This window comes from Platalea leucorodia (genome assembly GCF_965183815.1).
Source record: "Platalea leucorodia genome assembly, chromosome: 1".
Taxonomy (NCBI): domain Eukaryota; kingdom Metazoa; phylum Chordata; class Aves; order Pelecaniformes; family Threskiornithidae; genus Platalea; species Platalea leucorodia.
This window is the reverse complement of record NC_138823.1, coordinates 93,547,723-93,561,434: the sequence shown is the minus strand read 5'-3', so window position 1 is coordinate 93,561,434 and position 13,712 is coordinate 93,547,723. Positions and strand designations below refer to the sequence as shown.

General features: G+C 56.0%; 1 protein-coding gene across 1 annotated transcript; it reads left to right on the top strand.

Moving 5' to 3' along the window:
• The first annotated feature begins 10,665 nt into the window (after positions 1–10,665).
• LOC309598959 (tubulin beta-2 chain) lies at positions 10,666–13,302 on the top strand. Its single transcript, XM_082329989.1, has 4 exons — positions 10,666–10,781; positions 11,293–11,401; positions 11,687–11,797; positions 12,013–13,302. Exons 1-4 carry the CDS (start codon positions 10,725–10,727, stop codon positions 13,071–13,073), a joined length of 1,338 nt encoding a protein of 445 aa, XP_082186115.1. The 5' UTR covers positions 10,666–10,724; the 3' UTR covers positions 13,074–13,302.
• The last annotated feature ends 410 nt before the right edge of the window (positions 13,303–13,712 follow it).

The following is a 13,712-nucleotide window of genomic DNA, read 5'->3' as shown; positions in this document are numbered from 1 at the left end:
GCAAACGTTTTCTGATTCCAAAATGCATTCTGCGCTTTTGCTCCTGCGTGAATAAAGTGTGAATCTGACACGTGAGAAAGCAGTTGACCATTAGTGTGTGTCAGTTGATGCCTCAGGACATGCCGGTTTTCTTGATTTGTTGTCCTTTTGCAGAGGAGTAAATGACCGCTCGATAAAGCCACATGAAGCCTCTCGGCCGCTCTGGCAAGGCTTCGTGGTACCAGGCGGCTGCAACAGTAGCTGCGCTGCCGCCCCAGACTTTCAGGGGTCCGCTTTGCGTTGAGACCTGGAGGCTCGTTGTATGTAGGCTTCCCTCAGTGGCACTGGTGGCTGAAGGGGTCCTTGTCTCTCCGCGTGCCATCAGAGCACCCGAGGAGCTGAAAAAATACTTCCTTTTCTTGTCATCATTGGCTTGTTTTTCTCAGCTGGATCAGTGTGCTGATCTGGCTCGCTGTGCCACTGCTCAAATACTTGTGCTGGCATCGTGGCGGGCAGCATCAGGCAAGCAGGGGCAGGCAAGAAAGGGAGAAGTGTCTCTGCTCACAGCGTATAGTCACCGTGGCTGTGATGCTGTGGCCATCTAAATCAATTTTAGGTGGGACTGCCCCAGTCCTGCTTTCTAGCGCTCATCTGATGTGATGATGAGACAGTCTGGGGAACCAAACTGGTCAAAAACTGTTCCTGGGATCCTGGGATGGGATGATTGTTTAACTGTGATAGGAAACTGCTCCTGAAACATCTAACCATGGCCACAGCGCTCTCTTACCTGAGGGCTCAAAACACTTTGTCAAGTGTTGGTCAACCTGACTTACGGTCCCAGAAAAGAGACGGGAAGAGAATCCAGGCTGGAACTTTTGAAAGAGTTGCAGAAAATGGGGGAATCAGACTGGTGAACTTGTACAAAAATCACGGTTTAAGAGATCTGCAAGGGGGCTGCACCAAATTTATACTATAAATCTCACGATCCAAAGCAATATCAAGGCCAGCCCCCCACCCCCACAAAAAAAAAAAAGCCCATGTCTGAAAAAGCACCCATAAGCAAACGCAAAATGTAGATGTGCAAGCAATTCTGCGTCTGCAATAGCTGCTATGACAGTGTTAGCAGAACTGCTATAATAACTCCTCAGTGCATCTATTGGTATGCAGGCAGGCATTGCGCTGAGGAAATCCAGCTCCTGACTTCCAAAAGCCTTAAGGTACCAGCTTTTCCCTTGAGGAAAACCCTCTTCTTTTTTGTGGGGTGTATAACCTCGGCTGTTGGGATTTCCCTGCCCGGGTGGGTTGAGGCCCGGGATGCACGTGGCACGGTGATTCTCTGACAGGCAGCTTGTCATGATCCAGTGCGCAGTGTGTTGGACTAGAAATCGGGGCTGTTAGGTTTTGTGCCCAGCTGGCACAGTGACCTTGTGCAGGTCCCTTCTACTCTGCTTTATTTCACTCCTCTGCAGACTGGAGGAGTACAATAACCCTTGCCTGTCTCCCTGCAGCTGAATGAAAAATCTGTATAACAGACAGCTCATAAGGGCCTTTGTGAGCCCAGCCTAAATTTCTGCCGTTATCGAATGAGACATTTTCCTTTTATTGTTTTATGAGTCATTGGAGGAACTTGTCTTAGATCTATCGGAGCATTTGAGACATGTGGGTTCAGAGCTGCTGGACGGGAGGCACTAACGCGGAGTGACTCACCGCTCCCCTCAGGGACAAGAAGAGGTTTACGCAGCCGACTGGAAATCATATTTTATAGGCAGATAGGCTGCTTCATGGTGGAGAACCCCAAAGCAGCTTACAAACACAGATTCTGGTGCATAAAAGGCAGCAGCTGTAGTGAGATCTGCAGGTGCAATGGGCTGTTACATACCTGTGACCTGACAGGGAAGGGAACAGGCGTGAAAGCCTAATGGCAATGAGCTTTTGAAAGGCTGAGAAGGGAAGGAAAAAAATGAGATAGTGTTGAAAAAATGTTTTCCCTTATACTGCTCAATTCAATGCCTAGATCCCATATGACACACAATGCACCTGATGGATCCTGCTGTTTTTCTGTCCTTGGATCACCTAGCAGGACGCGAGGCTGGGGTACGTAACATGCGCAGGGTATGTCGTGCCCTTGAACCAGAGGGGATGCCAGTCTGCTGCTGACTCGAGGGCTGACTCGTCTGCTCAGGTTGCAGAGAGTTATGTTTTCAGCCGTGGAAATCACTGATTCAACGTGCCATGCTGGCAGCCACATAAACAAAGGTTTGACCAAGGTTCAGGTTGCTTTGGGAGGGGAAATGAAATTCCTGTCTTTGAAAGCTAGTTTGTTATTGTCATGGTTATGGGACTTGCTGCCCTTCTGGTCTCTTCCCCATCCCTCTGGGTACTTTCCCTTTGCTGATGCCAGAATTTCCATGCATCTTCTTTTCCTGCTTAGACTGGGCCTTGGACTTAATAGTCTCTGTCACGGAGTTCCTTAGCCTGCAGGTCTGACTGGACGTGTCTGCACATAACCTCTCCCTCTCTCAAGCATGCCAGCAAGTGCCTGCCTCTCAGTCTGGTTCTCCAAACAGCCACTCTCTTTCATTACTTTTTAAAGTAATGCCATGGCCTTTTAATTTTTCCATTTGCAAGCAAAACCAGCTGGACAAAATCAGCTTTGATTATTTTGCTTCCTCCTCCCTGGACAAGCAGCGAAGCCAACAGGCCTGGCATTGTCCCTTAGCAGCCCTTGAGTGTTCGCTCAGAGGTTGCTTAGCTCAAGCCAGCCTTTTCTCTGGACTTTTCCGTCCTGCTCTGTTGAATACAGTGGTTTAGCAGAAAGACTAAATATCCCAAACAGTAGCTTAGTACCTGTACATTACTAGAGAGCAGCCCAACATTGTCTGATCCACTGGCGTAGGGCTGTTCGGGCCAGGCTCTCCAAGTTCATAGCAGAGCTCTTGAACAGCATGATTTAGGTCAGGGAGGTATTTGATTTCCTAGCAGAAGTATGTCAAACAGCTGCAGCTGCTATCTAATCAGTGTATCTGATGCTATTGATGATTACACAGAATATAACTTTCGCAAACATCACTTCTGTGATCTGTATCCAGTCTCCGGCGTTAAAAAAATTTCAAATAATACTGAGCACTAGTACCCGAAGATTTGCATGGCAACAGAACAGACAGAATAGTTACGCTGTCAGAACATACTACCCTACGAAAACGTTATCGGAGTGCCTTTACTGTATTTTCAAAGTCAAGTAGGATCCCAACAGGCTGAAGCTGCCTCTTCAAAAAGTCTGTGTCCTGCCCTTGAACTGCAACTGAAAAATATCCTTCCCTGCCGCCTCTCAGAAAGCATGAGAAATCATCTCCCTTTTCTGCTTGGTGTTTGAAAAAGCTGGCACCGGGCGCCATTGCTGCTGTTGTTACAGACTCCTGGGGTGGACAGTGGCCTTCCCCAGGATTGAAAAGCTCGTGTATGCGTGAAGTCCCATAAAGGGACATTTGTTACGTGTTTCTCATGAGGCACGTGCAAATCAGGTGTCATGGTTTAATCCCAGATGAAACCAGGACATCAGGTGAAAATTATCCCTAAATCCTGTAGAGAACCATAAATGGGAAGATAGGAAGAGAGAGAAGGACAAAGGAATTCATGGCATTTGGGAGTGATACCTTTCTTTAATAGATTCAGCATCTGAGCCAGCCTTTATAGAAATCAATTGAAAAAACACCTGCTAGCTCCTGTGAGCTGAAGATAAAGCTTGCCATGATGAACTTCGTGTAGCAGTTGTCCAGGATGGTGCAGTTTGGGCTCCCGAGTTACCGCCGGGCGGCCTGCCCGCGTCCCTGCATCCCCGCCCGCGCGAAGATGGGGCTCCAGCCTGTAAAACCGGCGCAGCTCCGCGGGCACGGACCGACTCCCTCCCCTGCGCTCCCCCATAAGCGCCTGCCACCCACCGACCCTGCGCACCCCGAGTGCCAGCGTCCCCCAATTTTGCCACCTTTTCTCCATCGCTGCCATCCCAGCATCAGGGATTCTTTAAAGTACCAGGGGAAGGAAGGGCTGGAGACAGCGTTTTCATCTCTGCCGCCGGTTCTAGCTTGGCGAGGATACTTCCAGCTTTAATAAACCAGATGATCAAAGCCCCCTGTGTAAATCCTGCCATCAAGAGGGAGCTTGTGCCGCGGTGCTGACAGCGCCCAGGGCCCTGGGCAGCTCCCCCAGATCCTGCTTTTCTCAGCTGCAAGCTCCTGGCACCCAGCTCATCTCCCTCCAGCCCAACACGGGAGGGCAACTGCTGCCTGGGAGAGAGAAATCTTTCCAAACAGTCATTCTCTTTTTCAGTAAGCCAGAGATTTAATATACATGTGAGTGATCTGGGGCCATTTTTTTTTTTTTTTCAGGCTTCAAAATTATATTTGCTTTCTTTCCAGTCTTCTGAAAGATGCGTATCGGAGGCACCTGAGCGCAGCCACAGCAGCTGCCTGATAAGATCTTTACAGTTCATTTGCACAACCATGCCTTTTGCAGAAGGGAAAAAGAAAGTGTTAACGAGTTGACAAGCACACTCTTCCTTGCAGCAAGCAGCGCTGCCAGCAGCAATATTACTGCAGGGAGGAGAGAGCAGGGTGGTGGCAGAAGACCTTGAGAGGAAAAAAAAAAAAAAAAATCTTTGTTCAATCCGGTTACAAAGACTCCTCCTTCCTTAAGGACCTAGCTGGCCGAGCAAGGCAATGGATTCAGTAGAAACTCGACTTGGTAACGATGCAGGGCAGCGTGTTGCTGTCGGGGTTTCAAGGCTGAGTCCTTGGGGTGGAAAGAAAAAATATTTAACCAAGAAGGATCAAACCAAAAAGGAGTCTTTGCTAGGCGTGGGGCTTCTGTATCACTGCAGTTCCAGATTCTGACCTGATGACCACAAATGAGGAGCCGACAGCGGTTTTGCCTTCTGACGCTGCCATTTGCAACCAGATCCTCAAGCTACACAAATTTGCCCGGTCTCAGTTCAGCCCGAACACACACACACACACACACACATAAAATTAAATCCTGCTTAGGAAAGAAAGGACCAAGACCAGATTTCAAGAATAACTCAGGCAAGCAAGTGAATATTTTCTTTCCTGCCTTGCTCTTTTGCATTTACTGATTTTGTTCCGTATGAATGTAGAAACAGCTGCATCAGCACCAGCACCGAGGCTGGAACCTTATTAATATTTATGCCTGGAGAGCAGAGCACACAGGAATCAAAATGCCTTCCCATCATTGGTTAGGGGACCCCAGCATCGGTACAGCATCTTGCCGCGTTTGGGGGCCAGGCAAGCGGATTTATTAGGGAGCGGATCAATTTCTCATCAGCACTCTCACCCGATCGCGGGAAAACTGCCCTTTGCCTTCTACCTGCTCTTTGCTTCTCGTCGCTCAATAATTTCCTAATTAGGGAAACCATTTTTCCTTTCTCCTTTGCACTTCTGTGGTTTATATCCTCATCTGTTAAATATGGTCGGAGACATTATTAGATGGTTGAATTATTATTATTTGCTTACATAAGGGCATATCCGTAAGCCTTAGTATGAATGAGATGAAAGAAGAAACAACGCTGTGACGGATCCAGCATGTGCTAGCAGGGACTGAGTTCACGGTACGCGGCGCTACCCACATGGAAGGTGTTGCGTGGTGCCGGTGTGACCCTCCGAGCCTCCTCGGAGATTTCTTACTGCTGTAATTGGTGCTGACAAGGTGCCGCAGCGAGAGTCCTTAATCTGAGGCTGGGGGTTTTCCTTTCCGAGAGTGCCGAGCTGGGTTCTGGCCGACAGCCTTACTCTGGCTTTTGTTTCGTGAGAGCAATCCTTAGCTTGGCTAAGAATGAGTAACTGGTGAGCAGGTAGGTGCTCTCAGCAAAACTGAAACATTCACACATTTTTAACTAATTGATAGAAACAGTGACTTGTAGCAGCAGTAAGAGAGGAAAAAATAATCCTGTGATCTGGTCGAAGTCAGTTGTGAGGAGGATGCGTAGCAGCCCCAGATGGCTGCAGAAGCAGCCCCCAGCTTCAATCCTGCCGAGGCCAAGGACACCCCAGGATGGGCAGCACCGGCCCCGGGGCCCTCTGGTGAGCGTGGCAGCACCAGAGGGTGTCCCTGCTCCTCTGGGCCGCTGCTGGGGTGGGCCTGGGGGCTGCAGATACAGCATGGCCACGGCCCGGGGCCTCAGCCACTGGGGCTTGTCAGGTAGCCAGAGCCCACCCGGCAGCTGGGCTGGTGTGGGGCCACTGCCGATGGCATGGCCGCCCCTCGCTGCCCAGTCCTGGGCCACCCTGGTCACATCTGATGGGGCACATGCTGCCGCCGATCCTGGGTACTGTGGCCTGAAGACTGCTCAGCTTTGCTGAGCTCTGGGGTTTAAGCGTTGCACCGACGGGCAGGGATGGCCGCGGGTGTGCTGGCCGGGCAGGGGGAGGCGGGCTGGCCTTTGCTGCTCCCATGAACGTGTCCTCAGCGTTGATGCATTGCAGTTTTCTGCCGCCTCCCTGTGTTCTTCCTTTAGGATCTCACAGCTTTCCGTGCTGGTGTTGATTCTCCCCTGTCCTTGAGCTACTGATGATTGTGTTCCTATAATCCTAGCTCTGCCTGCATTTGTACCTGTTCTTATCGGGTGTGGTGCTGCGCTGCTGACTTTCCAATAGCTTAGCAATTTTCTCGAGAGCCTGGGCAGAGGTTTTGCAGCCGGGCCATGTTACAGCCAGGACTTTTGTTGGAGGCAAGGCTACCAAGGGTCACAGTTAGCACACAGTCATGGCTGCTGCCAGCCTTGTCTGCTTCTTATCCTTTCCTACCAGCTGGCACAGGTTGGTCCGGCCACTGGTATAGCCTCCAAGCAACCCATATGCAAAAACCAAGAAGGTGTGCAGAGACGGAGACACCCAACAAAAATGTTGTTTTTTGTGTAGATACAAAATATTCCCTCTGCGTGGGCACCACCCTGAATTTCTCCCAAATGTACCCAGGGTCCTCCTGGACTGCTCCTCCCTGGCCCTCCTCCGAGTTACAATGATGCACACTGAGGAGCAAAAGTTGGTTTGCCCTAAATGACCTAATGAGCCGCGCTAGACACAGGTCATCTACTGTCTAGCCTGGTCTGTGGTGCAGGACCTCAGCTTGTGAGAGTCCAAACTTCTTTCTCATTTTTATATACTACAGCATCCTGCCCCTCAAGATACAGAAAGCTCAGGTGCCACTCTTGGGGGTTTGGGCATAATTTCAAGGTCTTTAAGTCATTCACGTCCTTCTGAGAGGAGCCACAGACAAGGACATGACCCACAAAATGGGGTGCTGAGCCATGGGATGGGCACAGGTTTTCTGAAAGGAAGAGCAAGTTTCTCTTTAGGAAAACCCTTCTAATGGCCCACAAACCGTGCTGCAGTACAACACACAAATGCACATATTTCCTCGTATAAAGCGAAATGACCGAGTCCTTCCCTTGGGCTTTTGTTAGCTGGCTGTTGCAACCTTCTGCACCCTGCAAGGGAGCATCAGTGCCCACTTCAGGAGCTGAAGGCAGAGTTTCTGACGGCGATCACACCCAGCCTTGTGGCTGGGAGGACGGGGACCATGAAAGCGAGGGGGGAGAGGATACATTGGACAAAACTGGGTTGATCCTCTCAGCTTCGTTAAACAAACTCTTGACGGAGGTCGTGTTATTCCTCCTCTCCCATGTCCGGCGAGGGCGGCTGCGAAACAACCCCGTGAGCCGGCATTTCACCCGCCCTGCTGCCACTTCTGCAATCCCGTAACCGCGCCGCTTTCACACCCTGGGAAATCAGGCGGGCGAGTGGAAATGTTGCAGGGGTTTTTTTGTTCCTTTCCTTTTTGTGCAGCTCGTTTCTGCCGGGAGGGGGGAGCCGGTTGCCGGGGAGACCGGGGATGGAGGAATCCAGCCGGGGCCGGCCCGGGGCTGGGCAGGGGCTGCGCCGGCAGACACAGGGATGTGAGGCAAATACAGAGAGGGGGCACCGGCAGCTAACAGCTGAACAGGTCGTTTCCCAGCAAATAATTTGCAATAAGCGACGCTGAACCTTTGGGGCACCCTCTGTTGCAAATGCTTACCTTCGAATTAAGCTGGACCTTGCCTGAAGTCTCCCGAAGGGATCTGGATGGCTGCTGTTCGCCTCTAAAGGGTCTTGCCCAGGGGCTGCAGAAAAGCTAGACCTGGATTTCCTCCCTCGTCCCCCAGTAATGCAGCTGTTTATTTTAGAAATCAACATTTCACGTTGGTTTTTTTCTTCCAGTCTCAACAAGTTCTATGCAGAAGATACACTTGAGCCTCCCCCCCACCCCTTCGAAAATATGAATTAATTTCTTTTAAGATAAAGCAGTTGGGGTGGGTTTCTTTCCTCCGGTGTTAATAATCTGTTTTCCTTGAATTGGATTTTAAAATGGCTTCCTTTGAAGCTTCGAGCTGGTAGGAATGAGCTTAACATAGGTATGGAGGATGTGTAAAATCAGCTACTCCCTTTCATGCTCAAATGTCAATAGTCCTTCTAGTAAATAAATAATATGCACTGTATGATACGCAGAATACTTGGAAATCATAGTAGCGAGCACTCACGGTACCTGTATTTTGCACCAGCTCTGCTGTAACCGGGTTTTGCTGCGGCAGTGTTTTCAGGAGCACACCCACCGCAGCCATGGGAAGGACCGGCATTGCTTTGAATCATTACCTGAAGCGGTCAGTGGTCCACTGGAGTTGCTAAAGTTATTTTTAAACAAGTAATTGTAGATGTGGATGTGATTATGCAGTTAACACGCCACAAAAAAACGTTCGCTTGGAATTAAAGCTACATGTTGTTTGCGAAGTGTAGTCAACCAAATAATTAAATTGCTCCTGGCTTAGACCAGTAAAAACAGATTTTGCAGGGAGTGCAAGCGATCGGGTTTATTTTTCTCAAAATCACTATAGAAGAGACAAACCCGAGAGTGTATTTTCCGGCATCCCCTTTTGCAGCTGGGATGCCTTCTCCCCGTAAGACGAACAAAAGAAAGGTGCGGATGCTTTGGCATATCAATCAGACGAAGCCGGGTTTTGCTCTGCAGGTTGCCCTAGAAGCACGTAAAACCAGGACTAGAGTGAGCCCCGGGCAGGGCTGCCGATCTGCATAACCGGGGTTAGAAAGAGGAGGGGGATCGGCACACGGCCGGAACAAAGGGAAGAGTCTATCGCAGAAACGCGTGCTGGAAACGGTGATGAACTTTTCATCTGCGCCTCTAGAACAGCTGCAGCCTTAAATCAGCGGGTCGCTAGGAGCGGGTTTAGCGGGGTACCGCCCGGCCCCGGCTGCGGGGCGCCTGCCCGCGCCCCCCGGGAGCCGCCCCCCGCCACCGCCGCCCCCCCGGCACGAGCTGCGGGGCGAGGCCGCCGATGCCGCCGAGGAGCCGGGGCGCCGCGCTGGCCGCCCCACAGGGCGCCGGGCGCGGCGCCCTCCCTGCCGCCCTCCCGTGCTCTTCCTCCCCGCGACCTCCTCCTCCTCCGCCGCCGGCGTGGGGGTGCGCCCTGCCCGCCGGCTCTGCCCGCCGGGCCCTACCGGGCTGCTCGAAAACCAGCCGGGGAAAGCACCCCTGGGGCGCACACGTCCAGCCCTCCCTTGCCCCCCGCCCTCTTCGGCTCCTCGCCTTTCTTCGCCCCTCGCCATGTGCAAACCCGCAACGAAGCCGCAAAGGGCTGCGGGTTCGCGGGAGCCGATTGCTGCAGCGCTCGGGGACCCCCCCCCTCCCCCCGGGCCGCAGCACCGCGTCCCCTCGTGTCTGCCTGAGGGTCGCCGGTGGCCGCGGCGGGCAGCGCCGGGCCGGTGGCTTTGCCGGGGAGCGGCTCCCGGCTCGGCTACGGGCACTAAATCCGACCTTTTCAGGCGGGGAAAGAAAAGCTGAGCCCGGCACCGGGGGAGCGGCGGGCAGGCTTCGCTCGGGGGCCGGCTGGGTACGGGGCAGGGCGGGCGGGCGGGCGGGGGGTGACGGGGAAGCGCCCCCGCGCCCTGCCGGGGGTGGATGAACCGGCTCAGGGCGCGGGGCTCCTGACCGCAGAGGGGCGGCGGCCACCGGCGCTGGGTGATGCCGGGGGGTGCGCGGTGCCCCCGCCGGAGGGGGGGGAGTCTCCCGCCGGCGCCGTGCTGAACCGAGGCACCGGCGAGGGGCGGGGGCGGCCCCCGGGCTTCCCCCCGCCCCCGCGGCAACGCCCGCTGCTGCGGCAGGGAAGGCGGCTCGTCTCGGGGAACAAAAGGCTGCGGCGGCCGCGGGAGGGCGGAGGGACGGCGGCCCCCGGCAGCGGAGCGGCGGGGCCGGTTCACACATGGGCGGCCAACAAAGCCCCGGGGCGAGCGGGGCCCTGGCCGGGGAAAGGCCCGCCCGAGCTGATGCCCCGGACCGGGGCGGCCGCGCCGCCGCCGCCCTCCGCGTCTTTGTCCCCGCTGTCAGCGGCGAACCGGGGCGGCGGCACCGGTGCGCGGCGGCCGCTCCCGGCGAGCCCCGCCCCCGGCCCCGCCCCCGGCGCCCCGCCCCGCCCCCCGCTGCGGGCGACAATGCCGCAGCCCCGCCCCGCCCCCGCGCGCCCATTGGCTCCGCGCCGCTCCCGCATGACGTCACCGGCGGGGCGGGGCGCGGCGCCCGATTTAAGGGGCGGCGCGGGGCGCGGCCGCTGCAGCGGCGAGTGCGGGAGCGGGCGGCAAGGCGGCGGCAGCGGCGGCAGCAGCGGGGCAGCGTCGGACACCGGCACCATGCGTGAGATCGTGCACATCCAGGCCGGGCAGTGCGGCAACCAGATCGGCGCCAAGGTACGGGCCGGCGCCCTGGCCGCCTGCCCGAGGCTCCGGGTCGGGATCCGGGTCCGGGGCGGTGCCCGCTCAGCCGGGCTCCGCGCATCCCGGGCAGAGCGCTGCCGGGGGGGCCCGCCTTCCCGCTGGGGAGCACCGCCGGGCTCGCCCCGGCGCGGGTGGGTCCGTGGGGAGCGGCTCCTGGCTGTCGCCCTCGGGGGGGACGGCGGGGGTGCGCTTTGGGCGTGGGGGGCAGCGCTGCCGCCCAGCCGCTCCCCGCGGGCTGCGGGGGTCCCGGGCGGGTGGAGGGAAGGGGCGCAGAGCCGGTGCCACACCCCTCGCGGCCACGGCGGGGGTGGGGGGGGTGAGGGGCGCGGTGGCGGCAGCGTCTGGCGGGGGCCGCCCCCACGCGCGGCGAATCCTGGCGCGCCACGTCGCGGGGCTTTTGCCAGGGGGCGCGGGCGGGGCGTGGCGGCGCTGACCCCCCACTCCCCCCCCGGGTGTGTTCCCCCCCCTCCCCCGGTCCCTGCAGTTCTGGGAGGTCATCAGCGATGAGCACGGCATCGACCCCACGGGCAGCTACCACGGGGACAGCGACCTGCAGCTGGAGAGGATCAATGTCTACTACAATGAAGCCACCGGTAACGCCCCTCCGTAACGAGCTCCCGGTGCCCATGGGGGGGCAGGCGGGGTGTCCCCAGCGTGTCCCGCCGTGGGGGCTGTGCCCCAGCCCTGCCGCAGCGGGTGACATCCTCCTGGCGCGGCGTTAGCAGCCGCTTTGCATTCCCGTCCCCAGCCACCTGCCTCCAAATGCCCTCGCCCTCTGCATCCCGGGCAGCAAACGGCAGGGAGGCGGAAGGGAGCAGCGCCGGGCTGCCGTGCCGCTGGCTGCAGGGCTGTAACGCTGGCGCTGGTTCCTCCCGCAGGTAACAAGTACGTCCCCCGCGCCATCCTGGTGGACCTGGAGCCCGGCACGATGGACTCTGTGCGCTCCGGCCCCTTCGGGCAGATCTTCCGGCCCGACAACTTCGTCTTTGGTGAGCGAGTGTGGGATGGGGGAGTCCCGAAGCGGGAGCTCTGGGCACAGAGAAGGCTTGGGGCGAGCCTGCGAGTCGCCTGGGGGACCTGAGTCCCCACAGCGCGGTGGGGGGATGGAAGCAAGGGGTGAAGCCCGTGGGGCAGGAGAAGCGGGGTGCTCTCCGTGCCTCCCCGGGGCACTAACGCGGCACCCTGCTTGTGGTCCGCCCTCTAGGTCAGAGCGGGGCGGGCAACAACTGGGCCAAGGGCCACTACACGGAAGGTGCTGAGCTGGTGGACTCCGTCCTGGATGTGGTGAGGAAGGAGTCGGAGAGCTGCGACTGCCTGCAGGGCTTCCAGCTGACCCACTCGCTGGGCGGCGGCACGGGCTCCGGGATGGGCACCCTCCTCATCAGCAAGATCCGGGAGGAGTACCCCGACCGCATCATGAACACCTTCAGCGTCATGCCCTCCCCCAAGGTGTCGGACACGGTGGTGGAGCCCTACAATGCCACCCTCTCTGTGCACCAGCTGGTGGAGAACACGGACGAGACCTACTGCATTGACAACGAGGCCCTGTATGACATTTGCTTCCGCACCCTGAAGCTGACCACCCCCACGTACGGGGACCTCAACCACCTGGTGTCGGCCACCATGAGCGGCGTGACCACCTGCCTTCGCTTCCCCGGCCAGCTGAACGCCGACCTGCGCAAGCTGGCGGTCAACATGGTGCCTTTCCCCCGGCTGCACTTCTTCATGCCGGGCTTCGCCCCTCTCACCAGCCGCGGCAGCCAGCAGTACCGAGCCCTGACGGTGCCCGAGCTGACGCAGCAGATGTTCGACTCCAAGAACATGATGGCCGCCTGCGACCCCCGCCACGGCCGCTACCTGACGGTGGCCGCCATCTTCCGGGGCCGCATGTCCATGAAGGAGGTGGACGAGCAGATGCTGAACGTGCAGAACAAGAACAGCAGCTACTTTGTGGAGTGGATCCCCAACAACGTGAAGACGGCCGTCTGCGACATCCCCCCGCGCGGCCTCAAGATGTCCGCCACCTTCATTGGCAACAGCACGGCTATTCAGGAGCTCTTCAAGAGGATCTCGGAGCAGTTCACGGCCATGTTCCGGCGCAAGGCTTTCTTGCACTGGTACACTGGCGAGGGCATGGATGAAATGGAGTTCACGGAGGCCGAGAGCAACATGAACGACCTGGTGTCTGAGTACCAGCAGTACCAGGATGCCACTGCTGATGAGCAGGGGGAATTTGAAGAGGAAGGAGAGGAGGATGAGGCGTAAAGTTGAAATGGGTAGGAGTTAAGTATAGTCTGAGCAGGCAAGTGTTCATTGAGAGGAGGAATCTGTGCAGTTGTGCTGAAGCATGCATTTTTTAATTTGGTGCTCCACTGTTGCTTCTGTCAGCAGTTTTGTATCCTTGACTGTCCAATGTAACAGTAGTTGCAAAAATAATTCAGTCTTCTGTTGAAATGGTTAACTTCTCAAACATAAAGGCTTTTTGTGTCCTAAACTGTCTCCTCTGCCTTATTTCTCTTTAGATTAAGAAAATAACTCTTATGTAGTGTTCTTTAGCTTCATTTCTCAGTTTAATCCTTAATACACAAGGTTTTTCAGGCCATTAATTTGGCAGCACGAGTAAACTGCAGTTGCTCAGCTTAAAATGGTAGCTAATTTCTGGAAACTGGGGGTTCACTGTTAGACACACTTGTTTCTAACAGCTAACCTATTGTTGGGGAGAAAGCTGCCTTAACTAATAGAAACAAGACACTGCACTTGAGAATCCTGCAACTCCTATTTATGGACATACATGGTAGTGAGGTCAGCGAGAAGGTATTGAATTCCACATTGCAAGCTGTCAAAACTGATTTGACAGGATAGCTGCAGGCTTCCCCACTGCCATTCAGCAGCTCTTATTTAACT